At 40.1% G+C, this 23,848-nt stretch overlaps 1 protein-coding gene across 1 annotated transcript in view; it reads left to right on the top strand.

Moving 5' to 3' along the window:
* Positions 1-23,848, top strand: part of CTTNBP2 (cortactin binding protein 2) — a 68,512-nt gene that overhangs the window by 35,415 nt on the left and 9,249 nt on the right. Inside the window, exons 9-16 of the mRNA XM_008568249.1 lie at positions 2,717-2,803; positions 2,884-2,983; positions 12,059-12,211; positions 12,379-12,566; positions 18,333-18,511; positions 20,598-20,803; positions 21,145-21,330; positions 23,520-23,583. Of these exons, the coding sequence (XP_008566471.1) occupies positions 2,717-2,803; positions 2,884-2,983; positions 12,059-12,211; positions 12,379-12,566; positions 18,333-18,511; positions 20,598-20,803; positions 21,145-21,330; positions 23,520-23,583 (1,163 nt within the window). The remainder of the gene's footprint in view (positions 1-2,716; positions 2,804-2,883; positions 2,984-12,058; positions 12,212-12,378; positions 12,567-18,332; positions 18,512-20,597; positions 20,804-21,144; positions 21,331-23,519; positions 23,584-23,848) is intronic.

A 23,848-nucleotide genomic window follows, 5' to 3' on the forward strand; every position in this document is an offset into this window, starting at 1 on the left:
CAACAGAAATTTGTTTCTCACATTTCTGGAGGCTGGGAAGTGCAAGATGAAGGAACTGCAGAGTCAGTATCTGGTGAGGGCCTGTCTCCTGGTTCATAGAAGGCACCTTCTTGCTGTGTCCTCATGTGGTGGAAGAGGCGAGGGGTCTCTCTTGGACCTTTTTTATAAGGGCCTCCCCAAGGCAGCACCTCCTAATATCATCACCTTAGGGTTTAAGATTCCAATATATGAATTTGGAGGGGGCACAAACATTCAGACCATAGCAAAAAAAAAACAGAAGAAAACCAGAAAAAAAAAAGTTTGGAAAATTATGTTAATTGTCTATAAATGCAGGGAGGTAGATTATAAAACAGGGCAGGAAAGCCATAGTAGAGCCTGGGCTAAGATGGAAAAGAAAAGTGTTGAGAAAGAGACGGATGAGGTCAGGAACTGTGAGAACAACTGAGAATGCGATGGCATGAAGTTGTCCTGGAGACAGTAAAGAGCAGAAGTGAGAGAGCAGTTACTCAGTGGAGTCCAACACCTACTTGAGGAGCTTTTCCAAGTGTAGAAGAGACAGACAGAGTCATGATCATGATAAGATGACAGATACCTCACAGAGAACAGAGAGAGAACTAAGCATTATAGATGTTCCTTAGAAACAGCTCTAGGAGAGGAGAAGTTACCGAAAACATAATTGAAGAAAAATTTTCTAAGCCAAAAAAGGCCTAGCTCTGCATATCGAAAGGACTTACCATGTGCCATTTAAGATTGGGAGAAAGAGGCTCCACCTAGACAAGTCTGGGCAACATTTTTAATGACAAGGACAATCTGTACATCTCCCAGCCTTCCCCATGTCATAGATACAACTGAGAACAGATTATTCTTCAATAATAATTCTTTAGTAATTCTTTAATAATAATTAACTGCTTAAGTCTTGTGACTTCATAGCCCTGTTGCTTAGCAGCAGCAGAACCTCAGCTGAAGTTTCTGGTATACTCTTCTCTCCTGTGTCTCTGGGGAAGCCCCCATTCTAGTCTTGATTCTTGCCTGCACCTCCACCATTGCTTGGTTCACAGACCATCAATGCCACAGAAGACAGCCCAGGCCACTGCTGAGTTCAGCCTGTGGCTTTAGGATCCTGACATTCCTTGGGCAGCAACAGACACTGTCATGTTGCTTCCAGGCATGTCACTCACCCTCCCTGTTTCTGTCCTGGCTCCAGTGTGAATTCCAACTGTTCCCTTTTTTATTGAAGGTTTACCAATAATGGGATAGTATTCAAACTCAGAGAAAATTGGTGGTGGCTACACATATGTTGCCTTTCAGAGCCTAAAAGCCAGTCCCAAGCTCAACGTCAAGGAGCACCTTAAAAGACCACTTCCCTCCTTAGCACATGGTCTGATGCCTAGTGGTCAAGTCTTGCTCTCCTCTCCTTTCTAGGAGTTTCCGAAAGCATTTCTTGGGCTCCTTGGAGGCCAAAGCTCAAGTCTTAAAGGCCCCAGCCTTCTTCCTTCCATGCTAAGGAATTCTCCTCAAGCTTTCCTTTCATATCCCAGAATCTTCCTCTTCCCGTAGTGATGGACCAGGGGCATATTTACTGTCTTCACAGAAGTCCACCCCACCTACTCTCAGGGATGTGGCCTTCTGCTATGATCTCAAAGGAACCGCCTGATCAGAGCACAATATAGTGACAACACAGAGACACACATACATGCCCTTACATTGTCCCATTCTAAATTAGAGAAAGAACAGACTGTAAGTCTGGGTGGCTCAGTTTTCACCCATGAGCAACTGTACCAGTTAGGTTGGAGCATCACCTGTCCACATCTGGCTCCAGACATGGCTGCCTGTGCCTGGTGTAGGTGATAATTACCTTCCCATCCAAGTGCATGCTAAATCTCTGCATGTCCTCAGGCGAGATATCCTTATACATGAGGATAAAGGTTAAAAATAAATCCTATGGGTATCTAAGCATGGGATTTTCTTTCTCGCAAAATAAGAATGATTAGTCTCTACCTAGATTTCTTTCAAACACTTAATTCCAAAATAGAATAATATGTAGAGTTGATCGAAGAATTTTATATTCATCAAGATGTCTTTTACCTAAGAAATCAGCACAAAGACATTCTCTGATACACAACAGCATAAATAGATTACACTCATCTACCCTTCTGAAAAAAAAACACACAAATACAAACACGTCCACTGTGCAAAGAAAAAACTGGAAAGAAACATATAAAACTGTTTACAGTGGTGGCTTGTGAGTGCAAATACTGTCAGTGATTTTTATTCTGCTTTATATTTCTTTGTATTTTTCAAAATTTTCTTAATGAAGCACATTGCTGTTTTAACCACTAAAAGGCAAAATAGCATTGGGAAAATTCCAAACGCATCTGTAAGGAATAATACAGAAAAAATTACAGAACATTTGCAAGAAGCAAAATACATTAGGAACTGTGTTTTCCAGCAAACATACTGAACCTCACCATGGAAAATGGAAGAAAGTATATGCTTTTTCATAAAAACGGCAGCTTTTGCTAAGTACTCTTTTCCTGTGTTTCACATTAAAATGATAGACTTCAAGTGCTCCATGAGCAAAGCTAATCTCTAAATTTTACTTTTAATCATTTGAAAGTCTGAGGACAGTCTGAAGGGAATTACACTCTGTGTACCACTTCTTTTTTCCTTCTCAACTTGCATTTTCACCTAAGTTCTCTTCTTGGTTTGTTAATAGGTCGAGCAATATCATAATGTCATTTTCCACGGCCCAGAAGGAAGCTTGCAAGACTACATAGCACATCAGCTTGCGCTCTGCATGAAGGTATCGATTACTTGCATGCCTCTCCTTCTCTTTGAAAATCTGAAAGTGTCTAGAACTAATCATTCTGTTTATTATCACAGCACAGACAAATGGCTGCAGGATTCACATGTGAAATAGTGAGAGCTGAAGTGGATGCTGGTTTCTCCAAGGAACAGCTAGTAGACCTGTTCATCAGTAATGGTAAGTCCATTTCAGTGAACGGGATTGTGATAGCCAAAAGGCATGCTCTTCAACAATGCCATTAAAAGGAAATAAACTTTGTTGCTTGGAGATAAATAAGTCAGACTTTCAATTATTCAGCAGCTATGGGATGAAAATTGGAACACTTGCAAAAAATTACTTTCATATGTATTTCATTGCATTTTTTAAACATCCTACATTTTCTTTCTTTTTTATCTTTTGTGTTAATTCATGAATTGTGAGCATGCTAAGTAACTGGCACCATTGGTATACCAAGGGATGAGGTGGTAGGAGCAGTTTACCCTTGTGGGACTTAGCATTGTATCTTTGCTGTTTAGAATTGCTGGAGTGTGGTGATAAAAATCAGATCAATTTTTAGTAAATTTTATTGTTCATAAATTCTCTACAATCAAAGCACTTTTTATTGTAGCATCTAAGTGAACCGTTTTCTCCACCTCACCCTTTGTATGCCATTGACTGGCACTTTGCTAAATACATTCACACACTAACTCATTTAATCTCCACAACAACACTATACAAGTAGGTATCATTATTTCTATTTCAAAGCTGGGAGAACGGGCACAGAGAATTTTAGTAACTTGCCACATTATGTAGAAGCAGAACCAGGATTAAACATGTTTATTAGTATAAGTCATTCATGAGTTTTCTCTCTCAGCCTCCAGAGTCTGACACCTCAGGTTTCACCACAGGTGGAGTTAGCATAACCCTGAATAGTGACTGTGACACAAAACTGAAATGGGCCAGACTTCAGTCTCCAGGGGCTCAAAGCCTCAGAGACAACTGAGGAGGGGGTGAAGGAGGCAGATCCGTGAAGGATTATTCCATACACAGATGCAAAATCTCTTTTTTAGGGGGAGGAATGCTTCTCATTTGTGGAGTCATGACAAAGGGAGATATCTTATGGCCAGGGCAGCTATAGACCAGGCTTAGGAAGACAGAAATTATCTGCAGTTCCTAAATGAAGAAATAAAATTAAGGGGCAGGTTTGGGGAAGGACTGAGGATTTCACTGAGGATTCCACAAACCTAGAAGCACATTTTGGGGGCAGGAAAGTCCCACCAGAATCTGATGGCACTGTACTCCACAGGCCAGTCTTTGACTAGAAACTAGTGAAAGTAACCTATAGAAAGCTGTTTTCTCTGATAATGTTACTAATGGTTGCTAACATTTATTAAGCTCTTACTCTGGCAGGTCCTATTGTAAACATTGCATTTATTAACTTACAGCTCTCTGAGACAGCTACAGTAACCGTCCTTGATTTATAAACATGAAAATACTTGAGACAGAGGTTAAGTACCCTGCCCAAAGATCCCACAGCAAGGACATAGAGCGGGATTTGTGCCCATGAAATCTGGCTCCCGAGCCTGGCCTTAATTACTACCAGCCACTGCTCCTTAAAAACTCCCCTGTGCCAAAATGTCTATTTTTCCCTCTTAGTTATCTAACTAAAGTCCCCCACATTTTTTCGACTTTTGCTCTTGTTTCATCTCAAAGTAAGAAGCTAAAATATTGTGTTCTCACCCTATCAGGGCAGATGGAAATACAGACTGAATTCTGTTCTGAGCTTAAAGAGCTAAGAAAATGGAGAGCAGTGAATTAGGTTGTGAAGCATGCAGAGGTGACAGCTCAGCATTTCTAAGTCTACAGTGGACATCTGCCTAAAGAGAATCCCTCTCCCTTATTTCTCAGTTCGGAGAGTGGCCCAAGACTCTTGGCTCCCACACTCGAAACTCAGGTCTTATTAGCAGCTCCCACACTTAAAACTTGGGTCTATTAGCAGGCTTGAAAATCTGAATGCCCACAAGTGCCAACAAGCCACATTAAAAGGTGACAATGGTTGGGTGGTGCTGCAAAAGGAGGGGCCATCGTGTCCCCGTCTACATGAGCAGCAGCAGCTCTTGGCTCCAGAGACTTGTTACATCAGACGCATAGATCCAGTGTTGTGAGGTCTTATGCCTGTTAGGAAGAAGCCAGAAATCTAGGTTTTTGTGTGAAAAGTTTTGGGTTTTGTTCTTTCAATGTTGTCAACTATTTTAATTTTTTTAAAGCAACATGAGAACCACATAGAACCCCCGGGTCTGTCATTTATGGACCCCTCCCCCTTGTCCCACAGCCAGTCCATGGTCACATCCTGCCAAGTCGGTCTCGGTGTGCCTTTTTCATGCATTCCCAGTGGTACACTCTTACTTGATGGCCCTTTGCCCGTAACGCATCTGCATTCCTGTAAGTGGCTTCTCTCCTGACTGCTCCCCACGAATGTCCTTCGTAGGCTAGCAGGCCTCTGATTCAAAGCTGTCTGTGATTCCTGCCCCTCCACATCCATCCATTGCCCACTGAACTAAGTCCATGCCATTCAAGGCCTTCCATTCTAGGACATTTACCTACCTGTTTTGCTTCTCTGACCCTTTTTTAAAAGATGCCTGTGCTCCAGCAGAATATGCTGTTTTTTCCCTATGCTTCTTTGCTTTTCTACTCTCCATGTCTTTGTTCATGCTGCAGCTTCCACTAGAATTAGACTAAACACATAAACTCCCCTCGATCCCCCCCGCCCCAAAAGACACACACACAAGGACTAGCACATGGCAGGTACCATGCAAAGTAGGATGTTGTTCACTAGTGACTAAAATAGACATGGTCTCTGCACTTCTAGAAACTATAGGAAAAGCTTCTGTGAAACAGCTGTAAGGACGCCTCAAACAAAGGCTTCTCTGATCACTCCAGACATGATGTCTCCTCCTAGTGAAGAGCAGTAGTCTTTGTTTATTCCTTATGCCCCACCTAACTATAGGCCAAGGCAGTGAGGGTATTATTTGGGCTCTTGCTTTGCCCCACATACGTGTTATATTATGAGCTCCTTGGAAGCTAGTGCTCTAGCTTGTCCTTCTATTTAGCCTTGTGTACTAATTGCCAATAGTTATTTTTGAATGAATGGGTGAATTTTCTGATAGAGGAAGTAGCATAGGCAAAGAAAAAGGGAATTCTCAGTGCTATTCAATTGTCAGCAAATAGAAGAACTTGCTTAGAGATAGGAGATCAGAGGGGACAGGAATCGGTAAGGGAATCATTGATAACAGGGCATAAAAACAGAATGATTTGGATTTGAAAAATAAAGGTATTGAACAAGAGACTGAGACCAAAAAAGTTTAAGAAAAAAGTAGGAAATGGTGTGTCATCTCCAAACCTAGAACGATTTTTATTCTGTAGTTGGCTTAGGAATTTGTAAGTATCAAGATCCTCCTTCAGTTTTTAATAAAACGAAGACACAAATACAAAGTTCCTCTGTTAAGACCTTGACTGCGGTTGCCCAAGTGAGCGACCTGAGCATTGTAAATTCCTGTTTGCCTTGTCCCCATGTCTGGGCAGTCCCTAGGTTCTGTCCGATCATGTCCTCTTCCTGCTCTCTGTTCCCCCTGCCACCCAGCCTTTCATGCTGCAGAGACGATGGAGGCCTCATCACATTAACCTTTATATTTTTTGTGGTCTCACTCCCTCCACAGACCCTCCAGAGGGATTCCAGGGGCTCACTCTAGAATACAAAACCACTTATGACAGTGCCCTGCTGGTAAACTCCAGTGGTTCCAGAATGAAAGCTAACGTTCTCAGAATGTTACGTCAGGAATGCTGTGGTCTGGTCTCTGAGCATCTAGCCCCGGCTGCTGTCCATCCTCGTCTCCTAAAACTCCATCCTCCACCACCATCTCCTCAGTAGGACCCACTGTTATTGACTGGTGACCAATGAAGAGATAATGGAGAATGCACACTTAAGTAGAGTAGGTGGGGACACCAGGGGCTTCTGAGATGTGCAGGGCAGTCTCCCATGAGTCGGAGAGAAGGACCCACCAATGGGTGTGGTGTCAGTCTTTCCTTCGCACACAATGCACATAGCAGGGAATGATGTTTTTGGTCAAGAGGTGGTGGGAGAGGATGGAGGATAAAGAAAGCAGAGATCTGGATGAGGGACAAGGGTTTCCTAGGCTGTTTCGCTCAACCTTTTAGAATAATGAGGATATAGGAATTATCTATCAGCTACTCTCTGGCTTTTTTAATCAAAAAATTAAATCATTCAAGTGACATTACTACAATTGAGGAATACACTGATTCGTGATGTATTCTCTACCTACTCCTGATTTCTTTTTTTTTTTTTTTCCCTTTTTTTTTGTCTTTTTTCGTGACCGGCAACGGATCGCAACCCTCAGTGTCGCGCCCGTACCGGACCGGGACCGGCAACAAGATCGCAACCCTCGGTGTTGCGCCTGCAGCTCGCTCAGCCAGTGAGCGGCCAGTCTGTATGTGGGATCCGAACCCTCGGTGGGAGCACCGCCGCGCTCCCAAGCAGCGCACTGTAGCAGTGCACCACCGGGCCGGCCCTACTTCTGATTTTTAAGCTTATTTTCTCTAAAGAAAGAGACTTAAACTACTCGGATTGGGCTGGGGTTGGAATCTTGTACTCTTATCTTCCACTGAGCTCAGCACACATATATGCACCTTATTAGTTCCTTTCTACAACCCTGTAGGGAAGAAAAGCCAGTGTGAGGAGTCACAGAGAATGAATAAAAGAAGTGTATGAGCAAAAAGTACAAGAAGGAAGAGTTGCAAAAGTATCTTAAATAATTAGCTTTAAGAATCTGAAACTTACGTGGAGATTAAGATGGTGCCAGTGAGGAAAAGAACATAGAACAAAAGAACGCTGCAGAGAGAATGACGTAGCACCCCGGGTAGCATAAGTTTGTGTTTATTTTGTTTTAAAATAACATTTTCCTTCTCATATTGCCTTTCGTGAGAGAGTCACATCACGTGACTCTTATTTGGTAAGGAGGGTGTGAAAGTATATTAGAGTTGGGTCAAATTTCTCTTCAATGTAAGGTATGCATTGGGTTAGCACGACAGATATTTTTCAAAATTACATGGGACTTTTTTTTTTTACAGTAGCAAAAAAAAATATGAACACTAGATCGGTATTTTAAAATAATATCTTAAATTCCTGAGTGAACTTTCCTTTTTAGAAAAAATGAGATGGGGTTACTATAATAATAATAGGAGAATATGATTGGAGCCTCTATACATGAGTTTATCTCTTTGGACCCTGCATTGCTGGAGGCTTTTTGAAGGTTTGCCTGCCCTTCTCACTGGGACTCTCAGAGCATCATTTCTGCAGAGCCTGGATTTGATTGGACAGTGGAAGAGAGAGGCTGTTTTCTATCCCCAAAAGGGAGATTATTAGACAAAGAAGAATTTGGGTTTAACTATAACTGTGATATGTTAATTATTTTTAAACCAACAAGTGTTGCTGTAAAATTATCCAGGACTTTTAATACAAGGGTGTGTAAACCTAGGATGTGGCCTGGAGCCTTGTGAACAAGGTGTCCAATTACGATTAGCAACCTGCAGGAGAGAAGCAGGGATGTGTAGCCTATAAAGTTGGAAGAAAAAAGATCAAAAAGTAGACTCATCTCAGAAACAGAGCTTTGAAATGACATAACGCAAAGGGAATTTGAATGGCTAACTTTGGGGGTACAGGTCAAAAGGAATCTGCAGATGTCACATGGGGTGAGCAGACTTCCTTCACATCTCCATAAACCCCGATCAGAGACTGGTGAATTCCTAAAACTCAAAACTGTAATGAGTTTCTGCTTCTGTGGGTAATATTTTAGACCTGAAACTGTGCTAAATAACCTGAACTAGACGTGTTCTGTTTCTCAACTAAAATAAAATTCACTTTTACGCCAACTTGTTGAAAGATGTTGAACGTTAAGTGCTCAGGGGGAAAAGGAGGTGCTAGTGAAAAATTGAGGAAATGAGGCAGCAGCACTGAAGACAAAGGTTTCACCACGAAAACCCACACTGTTTGACCCTTGACTGGCATCTCAGGGAAGACCACGATAAACAAAGATGAGATAGAAATGCATTTCCTACAGTTACAAACAGCAGCCCTACCCCATTTTGGTCTAGGGTACAAACTGTCCATTAAATGTGGGATTCTTAAGTCATTAGCATACAGTCCTTGCTCGTGGACCAAGAGCATGAGTTTGTCCAAGCAACCTCCTGCACTCCTGTCTCCAGCCTGAATCCTCCCAAGTCGCTCCCATCCTCATGTCCCACCATCTGCTGTGTGTCTCAAAATGGTGCTTCACTCATCAAACACATCGGGCCTGACACATAACCCACAACCACCACCCCTGCCCCAAGTACGTTGTCAGTCATGTGCTCTCTGCCTCCACTAACTGCACAACCCCCCTCAAGTGGGAGCTTCAGAGCTGTTGTGGATTCTTCTCTGCCCTTCTCTCAATAAGTCAAGCACTGAGCCTTATCGAATCTATCTCAAAATGCCTTTTCATTCTGTGCCTTGGCTCTAGATGAGGCTCCCATTACTTCTTGTCTTAACCACGGCAGTAAGAGCCTTAGTAGGTGTGTTCCCATTTCTTTCCTCTCCAGTCAAGTCTTTGCACCAGGGTGAAGATCTCAGAACAAGCGTCAAATCCTATTTATCCCCATCGTTAAAGACTTCTACTGATTCCCAGAGCTGGTGTTTCTCCCTCCTCTGATAATAATCTGGGTCTCCCACTTTTCATTTTTGGCCAGGTTCTGAAGCTTCATATCAGCAAGTCTCACCCCTGGCTACACATTTCAGTCATAAGGGAGCTTTTACAAAATGCCAGTGCCCCACACCCAAACCAATTAAATCAGAATCACTGGGGATGGATCCTAGGTGACTCTAATACACAGCCCAGGATGAAGACACAGCCTGCCACTCTCCTGCTGGCCACAGCTGTCACTGCGTGATCCTATCCCACTCATGTGGCTCCACCCTAGGTGCCCGGCGCAGTCCCGACCTGAGGTGTGGGTCAGCTTTGAGCTCACCTCATGCCATTCTTGCCCATTCTGACCTCGGTTTGATGCTTCTAAGACTGAGCCCTGCCCTGCCCCCATTCCTCTGCCTGTGCTGTTTTTAAACCCAGAAAGCCTTCCCTGACCTGTCCATCTGTTCAGATGCCATTCCTCATAATAGGCCCAGTTTAAAATGCCACATGCCCCCAATTAGAATCAGTCAGCTCCACGTGCTGTAGCATTTAGCATACAGTACATGTAGCAAGGAGGTATTGGATAAATATTTGTGAAATGCAATTAAATATTCTTTCCAATACATTCTAGCTGGCTGCAGCAGCTTCAGCACCACTTGAACTAGCCAGACACTTATCACATATCAGGGAAAAACTGGAGACTTTCAGTCTCGAGTTACAGAAAAACACACACATAAACCTGGTGTGTTTTTTTTTTTTTTAATCACTGAGTAGATGAGGTTTGTTAGTTTATCATTCTTGCTTTAACCACCTGTGAATTTGTCATCCTTCCACAGTACAGGTATTTCTAAAATAAAATTTGAACGCTGAGAAGCATAGGATTTTAGCATTCTTTACTGAATAGCTGTGTTGAATGGGATCCGACTCACACCAAGCACTAGTGTAACAGTCTTCACAAGTACGGCTAAATTGAGATGTGGCTGTTATGGTTTCTAGTCCTCTAGTTTTTAAGGCTTTATAGCATCTGGAAAAGTCATTTCAGTCTGAAAAGAGATTAATTTACGATGTTCAAGGAGTTCTTTTGAAAGTGAAAATACATTGTGTCTATAGTAACAAGAAGGAATAGAGAATATACCAAAGGACTTCAGAAAGTTCATGGAAAGATTTATCTTTCAATTCTTTTTTTCCACGAACTTTTTGAAGTACCCTCATATTATAATAAGTATTTGTGAAAAGTGGAGTACTTGACAATACTACTCTCAAGTATTTTAAATTGGTCTCTCTTTTTTCCAGGTTAATTTGGCAAGGACTTGGGTATCTTAGAATCTTCTTAAAAATTAAAAAGTGATTTTAATATTTTTTTATTTAATATATAGGAAGTGCTGGGTACGTTTTAACTAAAATATTAATAACATTTGAGTGCTTAGTATGTGTCGGGCACTTCTTTAAGAATGTTTTGTGTATTGATTTATTCATTTCCTATATATATTGATAATCTTCCATTTACTTCTGACCTTTATTCTGGGTTGATATGAAGTCAGCTCCTCCTATCCTGAGTGGGAGGATTACTAAAGTATGACTCAGAAGTCCTAGATTTTACTCCTTAACATCGTTGCTGAAACCTTAATCAAATCACTTCCACCTCTCAGATCTGTAGGATGAGGGGAGGGATATGCTTATCTCTCTGAGGTCCTGTCAACATAATTTTATGAACATTTTACATATATTTAATTTAAAGGTCACTTTAGGGTTTGTAACCTTTTGTACTGTGAAATAGACACACAGAAAAACACATACTACTTGTATTTACAGATCAATGAATAATTTTAAATAAAATAACCATTTAACCAATGCCCAGGTCAAGAAATAGAATAGGAACAGCTTCCAGAATGCATCTGTGTGCCCACTCCCCTGACAACAAACCCTCCCTTCTGGAGGTAACTACTAGTCAATCTTTTGTGATAATCATTTCTTAGCTTTTTTTTTTTAATAGTTTTATTACCTATGTACGAATCCCTAAATTATATATTTAGTGTTGTCTGTTGTGAACTTTACATGATGAAATCGTATTGTATATATTCTTTTGAGATTTGCTTCTTAATATATTGTTTTTCGTAGTCTTCCATGTTGTTGTAATTTGTTCACTTTCATATCTGTTGTGTGAATATATTCCTATTTATTTATTCATTCTGTTGTTGATGGACATTGGGTTGATTCCATTTGGGATCTGTTATGGAACTAGGAGTGTCATATCACCGTGTATACGTCAGAGGGTACTTCCAAAAGTTCGTGGAAAAATAAAATTAAGAAAGAATACAAATCTTTCCGTGAACTTTTTGAAGTCCCCTCATATCTTCAACTGTATTGAATACCGCCAAACTGTTTTCCAGAGTCCTTATACTTCCCCAGCAATTTAAGATTATTCCCATTGTACCACATCTTTGCTAATACTTTTATTTCTTCAGACTTTAATTTTTGCCAATTTGCATAGGTTTTTGTAAAAGCTTTCATCACTGAATCTTCTTTTTGACCACAGCTTGTCTGATCCCAGTGAAGCAATCTCCTGTTAAGAAGAAAATCATCATCATCTTAGAGAATTTGGAAAAATCTTCATTGTCTGACTTATTGGGAGACTTTTTGGCACCTCTTGAAAATCGCAGCACCGAAAGCCCCTGTACTTTCCAAAAAGGTAAAGATAGTGGGGAGGCTGTACTGAGAAGCAGCTTCTGTGATATCTTTCTGTTCCCCAGCATACGAGTTATACTTTATGTTCTGCTTTCTCTAACTTAATTTAATTTGCATTTGTCTCATAAAAGGACTCTCTGAGATTAGACCATTGCTTTTGGTTTGTTTTAGGAAATGGAATGTCCGAATGTTATTACTTTCATGAGAACTGCTTTCTGATGGGCACCATTGCCAAGGCGTGTCTCCAGGGCTCCGACTTGCTGGTGCAGCAGCATTTCCGCTGGGTTCAGCTGCGGTGGGATGGGGAGCCCATGCAAGGCCTGCTGCACAGGTTCTTAAGAAGAAAAGTTGTGAATAAGGTAACAGCAGCTGCAGCCAATTGCTGGGAAGGGGGCGGCAAACTTTAGTTGTGAGGAGATTTGGCCTTGAGTTCCATCACTTACTGTGTGGCCTCAAGCAAGTACAATTTGAGGATATTCAAGGGTTAAATAAGTTAATGAATGTGAAACCCTGTAATAGTTTCTAGACGTGTTTTATACAAGAAAACGTAAATAGGTTTTCCTGTTTTATTAACTGTACTCATGGAATCTCACCAAGTTCTGAATGCTGTGGAATGCTAGATTAGAAAATTAATCACTTTTCTTAGAGAAAATTAACTGCTTCCTTGGAGTTACCCATCTACTCAGGCATGCATTAATATTCAGCTATTATGCAATGCTATGGTAAATATTAAAAAGTCATATGACAAAGTAGAATTCTATACCTTTTGACACCTTTTCAAGAGTAATAATAACTTTAAGTGACTTTTCACAGGATAATGAAATAAATATTCAATAGTCTCAATATTCAATAAATATTGAATAGTCTTTCTATTCAATAGAAAGGATAATGCCTTTCTTTTATCAGGGATCAGTTGAAGTAGGCTAGTAAAACAAATTCCCTGGGGTAAGTGTACAGTGGGAATGAACGGCTACTGCATAACATCAGAAATCTTGTAACTCCACAGAACCTGATCTTTGTGGGCACTTAGACGCACGCTGGCACTTGGTCAAAATTTCCTCTTCCTATTCCTTACAAGGATATGAGAAAAATTGCCCTTTCAGGGCAATAGTATTCTTTCTACTAGTAGTTAATAAAAAATAATATCATTTTTAGTGGAAAATTAATATTCAATTATCACTAATTATAATACACGATCTCAGAATTCTTGCTAGAAGAATATCAGAGAAAGTTTGAGAGATACATATGATTGTCCTTCTTTTGAAGAGAAGGGAAATTATTATCAAATAGATCCCAAAGCCTCATGTAGTGCAGTGATAGCAATTTAGTGGAACTGCTGGGATCACTGAAACACTGTCTGTACTTGCCAAATTATTTCCTTCAAGTCACAATTGTCCCTAGTCTTAATATCATAATTACTGGGTAAAGCAAAGATGTGTGTGCAGCTCCTTTCTTATACAAAAGTTAACTACTATATCTGACTTCTAAATAATTGAGGGATGTTTCTTCTCATAGTAAATAAATCTTTGTCCTTTGGTGAACCCTCTGTATTACCAAAAAGGGACTTGATTTTATAAAATACAATTCTAAACAGAATTGCTCACATTACGTCATGTGTGTTACGCAGTATTATTTAAAATTTGCACATTTAAAATTTTGAAAACAAATTTCTTTTTGCTAACACAGCTCTGTACATTTTGGTGAAGTTAGCATTTTAACTGAGACCTTCCTTTCAGGGAAGTTAAATTTTTTTGTCACTATTATACAAGGTGAACATGCTACAGATTCAGAAATACCGTCTTATCACTTACCCAGAATGTGAAATATTTAATGTCATCTCATTAATTCAGAAACCTTTTCTGACCATCTATGATTTGCAAGGTCCTTTGAGGAACTTTATACACATATGAATATTGATTTCTTCCAGAACTGATTTTTAAGAATTCATCCAAGTTTCTCCTTAATCTCCTTCCTGCTCTATTTTGTATTAATTTCTTGTATTCAGCTAGTGATCTGTGTAATTTAGTACGCCTTAAACTGCCCATATAGCCAATCTCAACACTTTGTAACCCCAAACCTAACTCCTGGCTTCCCCTTCTGACTTCCATTTTTGTTATGTCAGTCATCCAGATTTAAAACTTCCAGGCTGTTCACCCGGTCAGTCAGTCATAGCATTTTTTATGTCCTCACTCTGTGGGAGACCAAGGAAGACCCAGCACCTGGATTGATGGACCTGTAGCTATGGAAATTGATTATCAAAACACATCAAAACCACCACAGACATTTGTTTGAGATGCATCAGAACAGTGTTACGTGCTTATTTAGTAAATATTTGCCACTAGCCTGGGGACTGAGATAACACAGGGATCCTCCCCATGCTCATAGAGAGACAGGCCTTTGCAGAGGAACCATCCTTGTCGGGTGCTAGGGGCCTTGGAGAACAGTTTTTATACAGAAGAGATTATTCAAGTGCTATTTTAGTGCTATTTTTAAAAATGTATTTAGTATATTAGAGTTGTATATCCAAATAGCTTTCCCTCAAGCTTTTAAGTTCAGTGCGAAAGCTTTATCTTTCTATGTATAAATCTAGCAAAATTTAGCAATCACTTTTGAAGGGGCACTTGTAACTTAGTTAATTAAATTCTCTTAAATAGTTTAATTGGCCTTTAAAACTTTAAAAACTTTTTTAAAAGGAATATATTTTATTTCTCTTGAGAAGTTCTGCTGTCTAACAAGTAAATCTTTCCAAGTAGTTAATTAACTCTTATAAAACTAGAAAATTACATTTATAAATCTGGTGACTCAAATGCTTTCTTAATTCTTATACCATTTATGTAAACATAGTAAAATTCTTTTATCCCTCTTAACTTAAAATCACAACCCTAAATCAGTAACTCAGTTACTGTTATAAAGTGGAAACTTTCATAAGGCTATTCTAAGAAGGGTACTTCAAAAAGTCCATGGAAAAATAGAATTGAAAGATATGAATCTTTCCATGAATTTTTTGAAGTACCCTTGTATATGAAATTCTCTTAAACATTATACGTACTTAAAAATATAAGATATATTATTATCCCTCATCCTAACCCAGAAACTAGTAATAATATAGGTTTGATTATATTTAATCCTGGATATTTATGAAAACAAAAATATGTCCTACTCCCATCCCCCAAAAAAGAATTTTGCCATCTCAAGAGATTTCGATTATTTCCCCTTGAAGATTTAGGGTTATTTTCTTGGCTGGCTGAGTTTGTATTATCAGCCAGGGAGCTTTGTGGGGACTTGTGCTCTGGCCTCAGGTTTTCTGAATCACAGGAGGAACCAGTAGAGCACTTTTAACAGTCGCTATGTATGTAGAGTGTTTAAGTCCATGCCCTCCAGTTGGGTAGATTCAATTTACAGGTACCTAATTCTCAGGTAGGATTTGAGTCTGTAGCCCCCTCCCATGGCATTTCACCACTGGACTGGATTCAACTAAGTAATTTAATCCTTTTCTCTTCCTGAAGGCAGGGCCCTGAGTCTGATACATGACCTCAGGTTAGACCCTGAACTCTCAGTTCTCATTCTGTATGACCTCATGGGCACGACACTAAAGTTACACTAGTTACAGTGAACAGGTAAAATGGACAGATAAGGTATCACTGTAGAAATTGGGGCAGGGGAGGAATATAGTGGGTGGAAGGCCTCTCTGTGTTCACATTTGAGGCCTTTTAGGTTATGTTAGTCTGTGATCTAAAGAAGGAAGCGTTGCTGAGATAGAGAGGCAGGGGGTCCAGGCAGAAGGAAGAGCACTTGCAGCAAGTCTTGGACACGGGGAAGAAGAGCGTGGTGTGTGGGGAAACTAAAGGGCAGCTACGGGCCGTGTGGTCATTCATCGGGGCACACGTGAGGCAGGGGGATCAGGCGCAGCACCTCGAATTAGTAACAGTTACATAAATTGCTTTCTTGCAGAAGCTTGTTTTTGTCATTTGCAAACGTCAGCATCCATTTTCACCCCTCCCCCACAGTCCCTTGCCCATTCTGTATTTGGGATGCTCTTTCCACGTCCCCTCATCCATCAAGTGTCCTGCACACCCTGGGAGAGACCCAGCTGAAGTCCCACCTCGTCTCCCTATCTCTCCTGACCACGCGTACTTAGTCAGTTGTTCTTTTGAATTACCATCTCAGCTTGTATCTGTACTTAAAGCTTGTCGGTCTGGAAGAGATCTTGAGGATAATGAGCCTGGCCCAACTGCTTCATTTCACAGATGGTTAACTTAACAAACAAAACAGAGAAAAAGGGAGGCACTTGCAGGACCTGGTTGGTGGCTTGCTCTACTCTGTGAAACCTCACCCTCCCCTGACACTGGTCACTTGCTCTCGGTTAGCTTTTGACTCACCTTTGCTTTTGTCCTCTATCGTTTGTGAGTACAGAAACTGTGTTACGTGGGTTTTTAATCCTTCTTAGCAGCAATAACTAGTGCTTGGACATAGTAGGCATACAATAAATATGTTTTTAAATATGGGCTTCTAGGCATCTCCATAAAATTGTCTTTATGCTAAATGAATATATATATATAAAGGGGAAAAAAAGTGTGGTAACTGGAAATTCCATTTATTGGATAGTCCCTTTAATGAAACACCAGTTTTAATGTACCATCAAATAATACCACTGTTACTATAAAACTGCCAACTTGCAAAATGAAAAATTTTACATAAACAGCATCTGCACTTTGGAGAGAAGGGTGCCCACCTCTTTCTTCAGGTCTTCAGGTTGGGCAGATTTCATTCTGCCTTTGGGAATTATGCAATGCCTTTCCGTAAGGATACCTAACAGTCTGATCTTTGGAAGTAGTTTATTGGACAGTCATTGAGATTTCCTAGAAAAAAATATTGTTTCCCTGGGGATCAGGTTAAAATGAGAACTATGCCCGCCTTGTCCTTATTTAACATGTGGTCTTGATGAGACATCTGGGGTGACACCTCCCTCTGTCCACTGCCCACACAGCCAAGCCAGATCTTTCTCTCCCCTCAGCCCTGGCTGCCCATAGAGAGTGAAGCTCTGAGAGATCATCAGAAATGTTAAGCTTGAGGGCCGGCCCTGTGGCTCACTTGGGAGAGTGCAGCGCTGGGAGTGCCGAGGCCGCAGGTTCGGATCCTATATAGGGATGGCCGGTGCGCTCACTGGCTGAGAATGGCGCAGACCACACTGTGCTGAGAGTTGCAATCCTCTTGCTGGTAAAAAAAAAAAAAAAAAGAAAAAAAGAAATGTTAAGCTTGAGGGTCGGCCCTGTGGCTCACTTGGGAGAGTGCAGCGCTGGGAGTGCCGAGGCCGCAGGTTCGGATCCTATATAGGGATGGCCGGTGCGCTCACTGGCTGAGAATGGTGCAGACCACACTGTGCTGAGAGTTGCAATCCTCTTGCTGGTAAAAAAAAAAAAAAGAAAAAAAAGAAAAAAAGAAATGTTAAGCTTGAGGGGAAAAAAGGAGATTCTTTAGCTTAATAGTCGTTATTGACTTCATTTTAAATGTGATAAACCACTCCTTTATTATTTCAGTTAATGCTATATCCTAATACTTTGTTTCTATTAAAAATAAACTTCCTATTGCTAATAATAATGTATACTTGAAAACTGCTAACAGATTTTAAATGTTCTCACCACAAAAAAATGGTATATATATGAGGTGATGCATATGTTAATTAGCTTGAATTAGTAAGTTCACAATGTATGCATATATGAAAACACATTGCACCCACAAATATATGTAATTATTGTCAATTATACCTTAATAAAAAATTAAAATAAGTAAATAAACTCTAGCCCTGGCTTTGCCACCTGTTACCTATGTGACCTTGGGCGTTATTATTTCTTTGTACCTTATTCTGCTGATATGTAAAATGGGGTAAAAATGGCTACCCCAGGCTTGCGGGGAGAATTAAATGAGAAAAACGCCTATCACACTAACACACACATTAACACACATTAGCTATCCCTCCTTCATCTGCCCCAAGTGAAGGTAAAATCATATTCAGCTCCATTTTTGTTTTATAGTTTTAAACTTTTAATTTTGGACTTTTAGAAACAAAAGGAAGAGCAGCATTGTTCTAAACCCAGCCCCTGTGTTGCACCTCCCTGTCTCTCTAGTTCAGAGGTCAGGCGCCCTCACCCAGCGATCCTGTGTGCAAGATCGTCGACTGGGCTCTGTCCGTCTGGCGGCAGCTCAACTCCTGCCTGGCCCGCCTGGGCACACCTGAAGCACTTCTTGGGCCCAAGTATTTCCTGTCTTGTCCCGTAGTCCTAGGACATGCCCAAGCAACAGTGAAGTAAGTGCCATTTCTCCTTATTTACCCACTAAAAATAGAGCCATGGCAAATTTGGGATGTTTGACAGTAAGAACACTGACTGGGCTGCCTTGTGCCACCTTTTGTCATCAACACGGAATGCCAGTGCTCCATGCTTCTGTCAGAGGGTGAGTGTGACTTGTGTGTTGTGTAGTTCCTAAGGCGACTGTATTTTTGCCAAGAGCTAGGTGGCAGTTTTCCCTCTGTTACAAAACTCTCATCAGAGTAATGCTCAGATTGCTGTGCAGTGTCCCCTGGGTAAGGTCCCACCTGAGAAATTCTGTCAAGTATTTTATGCCCCCCCCCAAAAAAAACAAACAGCATTCTATTTATGAATTGAAAAGTTTTCTCCTTTATTGAGACTTATGTACTATGTTTTCCTTTGAAGCAGCTTATGAGAACAGACATGTATACACTAAGGTTAATGAAATAGAAAATCAGGAGGAAACAGAAAGGAAAAAAACCTGTCACCACCCAGCTTAGTAAGTGTTCTGTGATTAGCTAGCAGATTTGATTCTGCATTTTCTGGCTTCCTGGGCAGCAATCCATTTTGGAAAGCAGGAAATGCAAATAATATATCTTCTCTATCATAAGAGAAACCATCAATGTAATAACATCTAATTGGGGGGAAAGGAAGAAGTATTATATTAAATATACACAGCATTTTCTTGCTAAAAAACCAAATCATTTATTAGTATAATTACTGCTTTCTTCATTAAATCTAAGGCTATTTTATATCCAGAGTCTCAAGATACTAAAGAAACAAATTTTGGCCTTTCCTATATGGAGCATGGTCTTTGGCAAAAACTGTGGAGGCTCTGAGATTTTTACCCTATTTGAAAGCTAACAAGTTAGCCTCCATTGTCCAGGATGCCAGGTCAGAGACAAAGGACTTACCACTCACAGCAAAGCAGGCAGCCTGAGCTTCATTGTTTACACAGGTTCCCCTTGCCCCTCAAGTCCCATGGGGTGATGCCTAGTGGCCAAAGTAGATGCTGGATTTGCATCACAGCTTGGGAACACACACACCAGTCATTTAAAGGGGGATGCTGGCAAATCTGTTCAAGCTTTGTCCTGGAAGGAAACATCTTCATTATCCTGGTTAGGAAGCAAATCTGCCCTCTGTTCCTGAAGGAGACACTGTGTCGAAGCTGCTTTGTTTTTTTAAAAAAAACCAAAGCTTATTATCTTTACACCTTTAGCACTTTTAGGAATGACTGTGCAATTTTGACTTGTTGTAAAATACCAAAATTTTGTCTGTTGTAGTTTTTTCTTGAATTACATATCACTAGACATTAACAGAGAAACTTAAAATAGATTGATGTTTAATACCTAAGTAATAGTTTTTAACAGTACCTGAAAGTCTTATGCCAATATCTAATAGCTTTGAAAACCTACTTATCCTGGGAGATGTGGTTTTGTTTCTAGCCTTTAATCATATTAACTTTTTAAAGGCTGTAACAAAGTGTAATTTTTATTGAAAGAATCTTAATTGCATCCAGCATTCCAAAGTTGGGCTAAAGTGCCACTGCTTATAGCTGTTAATACAGAGTCCACCTGAGGTCTTGGCTCGTTGACCCATCCTCTCTTCAGGGCTGAGCCCACCCATGTGCACCAGTGAGCCCTTGCCTCGGGGCATGCAGATTTAATTTGCCAGTGACTATAAGATGTATCCCTATTTTAGAAATATTAAAATACAATATGTGTGTCTTGTTAAGGAAATGTGGGAAATAAGTTTATGCTACTTAGACGTGGACTTTTAGGAAATCTAATTTTTTCTAGACTTCTTCAGTCATCACCTTCCTTTCTGTGTATTCACTCAAGCACTGATTCCTTCATTGGGAGAGACATGTAAACAATTTCATTTGAAATATGTTGTATTTTTGAGGCAAATTCAAACTACTTTGGTATTGGATAATTTCAATTATTCTAAAACTACTTGGGAAAGGTAACATACCTATGGAAACATTTATTCCCCCCATGGTCTTCAAACCTGTCCTTTTGTAGAGTTGGGTGTAATTCGTGAGAGGCCTGCTCCTAACCTGTGAATCTGCCTCTCTCTTGCAAGGTGGATGTCTAAGCTGTGGAATGCCGTCATTGCACCCAGAGTTCAAGAAGCTATATTGTCAAGAGCCTCTGTGAAAAGACAGCCTGGCTTTGGGCAGACAACTGCTAAAAAACACCCAAGCCAAGGACAGCAGGCTGTGGTTAAAGCTGCTCTCAGCATCTTGCTTAATAAAGCTGTCCTGCATGGCTGTCCCCTCCCCAGAGCAGGTATGTGGGTTTCTACAGACAGGAGAGGAAATTCACACCCTTATTTAATACTTCTTGGAATGTGTTTTTAGAGTGCTCTTTTTTCTCTGTCACTAGAGAAATTAATTGCCATTTCACAACATTGCTCCAGAACTCTGCTTTTAATTCCTGGCTCATGTTTGAATTCTAGACCTCCAAGTCAAGTTTGTCCTGGCTCACAAAACCCCGGGTTAGGGATTAAACAGGCCTGTGATTTTTGAAGAGTCCATCTCTTTAAGAACTGGAAATGTATTTTGCTTTACTAGATGAAACTGCATTATCACCGCTATTCTTTTGACAAAAGGTGATTTGTGTTTTTTCAGAGTTAGACCAGTACACAGCCGATTTCAAAGGAGGAAGTTTCCCCTTATCCATCGTTTCAAGTTACAACAGTTGTAGCAAGAAGAAGGGAGAGAGCAGTGCCTGGAGAAAGGTGAACACAAGTCCTCGCAAGAAGTCTGGCCGTTTCTCTTCTCCCACCTGGAATAAGCCGGACCTGAGCAATGAAGGTAAGGCGTGCTGCCTAGGAGGAGCTGGGCACTCACGATCCAGTTTCTGAAAGCACGCAGGCCTTCGTTTTTCTCACTATGCATTCAGCAGAATGAAGTTCTGAGTATTTCAATGCACATTTTCATGGAATAAACAAACTATGTAGTGTGGGTACATTTCCAAAAATATATGGGAGCCCCCTACCTAAAAAATACCACTTTCATGCTAGACTTCTAAAATGACATTTCTTTTTATTGTGTTAATGGTTTTCTTTTTAGTTTGTTTTTCTTGGTGTTGGCAATTAAACTTACATAATAAAATCATTGCACTTTGGCATATTTGATACAATTTAAGGCCTTTGAGTGGATTAGTTTTACATACTTTTGATATATGGCATGTACCATATGCCAGGCTCTAAGGCATTGGACATAAAGCAATGAAAACAGCAGGGAAACAAATCCCTGTCCCTACAGGATAATGAATCGTTAGAACATTTCCTTAGTTTTTGTTCTAACAAAGACATATCTATCCCTGGTTTTAGACTTCTTCCTTCAGGTGTTGATAATACGATAATTAGCAATTAAACAAATTATAGATGTCCTTCCTATTCTGTTATAGAGGCAGAGAATAGAACGGTGGTTACTAGAAGAGACGGGGGAGGGAAAACAGAAGAGGTTGGTCAAAGGTACCAAGTTACACTTAGACAGGAGGACTAAGTGCTGGTGTTCTGGTGCACAGTACGGTGACTGGTTAACAGTTAAGTTTTGTATATTATATTGTAGCTAGAAGAGAGGCTTTTAAATGTTTTTTGCCATAGAAAAACTAAATGTATGAGGTGATGGATACATTAACTACCCTGGCCCAATCATTATACAGCATATCAAAATATCAGATTTTAACGTATAAGTTAAAATTTAAATATCCTTTCTAAGGGAACTCTATATTTGAGTAAGAGTGAAAAGATGTTCCCATTATGTATTTCTGATAGAAGTAATTCATTTTAGGTCTTCAGGAGCCCCCTCCACTTGCCCGTCCAAAGAATTTGTTTTGCGGAATTTTGTGCCAACTTTACAGCAGTGGGGTTTCCAGATCAAAAATATATATATATATATGTGGTGGCTAAAATCATATTTCTTAACATAAAATGTTGCTTTAGTACAGTGGATTATCTCTGATCTTTTTTTAATGAGCATATATTAAATTTGATTTACTTTTCAAAAACATTTTTTAGAGAAAATTTGTACTGGCAATATTCATACAATTTTAAAATTTACTCAGAAGCAACTAAATGTTTTAATGAGTTTATAATATTTGGAGTGTGTATTACAAACATTTTTATCAGAGTCTAAAATGGTTTATAACAGTGGTTCTCAAACTTTTTTGACCATACTCCATAGTGAGAAATCTTTCACATGCCCAGTACCCACAAACCTATGCATTTGTGAGTATGTATAACCGACACAAGTCAAAATATTCACTGCAAGCAGTACAGGCTGATTATTTTCTTTTTTTAAGTAGGTTATAATCTGTAGCTTGAAAGACATTGGTATGGGCCGGCCCGGTGGCGCACTGCTACAGTGCGCTGCTTGGGAAGCGCGGCGGCCTCCCTCCGAGGGTTCGGATCCCACATACAGACCGGCCGCTCACTGGCTGAGCGAGGAGCGGGGGCAACACCGAGGGTTGCGATCCCGTTGCCGGTCCCGGTCCAGTATGGGCGCGACACTGAGGGTTGCGATCCGTTGCCAGTCACGAAAAAAGACAAAAAAAAAAAAAAAAGAAAGACATTGGTATGACTTGGACTATTTTTTAATTCCATGACTTTTTGTATACTTCTTATATTTTCTTTTTTGTATAATGCAAAGCTATGGAAAGTTAGGTTTCTACAAGTGCACCGCTGGTGCCGCATACACTGCAGTACATTAACAGGCCCACAGTCAAAACTACTCTCGATTACATAGTCAGTGATGTTGGAAGGCAGGGAAAGGGGCTGTTGATAAAAGTGAAGTTCAGGATTCCTGAATTGAAGTTGTACTGAATTCAGTCATAAATGTACATGAAAAAGTTTATTATGCCCAAAGCATCTGTCCTTGGGGGGGAATCTCAAGAGGTGGATGTTTATCCAAGAACAGTATAGAAAGTCCTACAGAGTTCAATGATGCATAGGACAACAAGCCATTCTTTTGAAAATGATTACAATTTTTTTTAACAGGTATGAAAAACAAGACTATATCACAGCTGAATTGTAACAAGAATACATCTCTGTCAAAACAAAAGTAAGTTCCCTTTCAGATCTCACTCATAGCAAACAAAGATAAATCAAGTAACTTCAATCACTATTTTAAGTGTTCTACATTCTCATTAGTTTGTGCAACTATTATGCTGTTAATATTTTTTAAAAAGTACTAGATGTCATGCAAATGCTAGTATTAAACTGAAATCTAAAAAAAAAGTTTAAGCTTAATATAACTTTATATAAACCCTATTTTGCTTTTAGTTTGTTGAATATTATAGGCTTCATTCTTTTTAAATCAAACGTGA

This window comes from Galeopterus variegatus, unplaced genomic scaffold, assembly GCF_000696425.1.
Source record: "Galeopterus variegatus unplaced genomic scaffold, G_variegatus-3.0.2 Scaffold22, whole genome shotgun sequence".
Classification (NCBI taxonomy): Eukaryota; Metazoa; Chordata; class Mammalia; order Dermoptera; family Cynocephalidae; genus Galeopterus; species Galeopterus variegatus.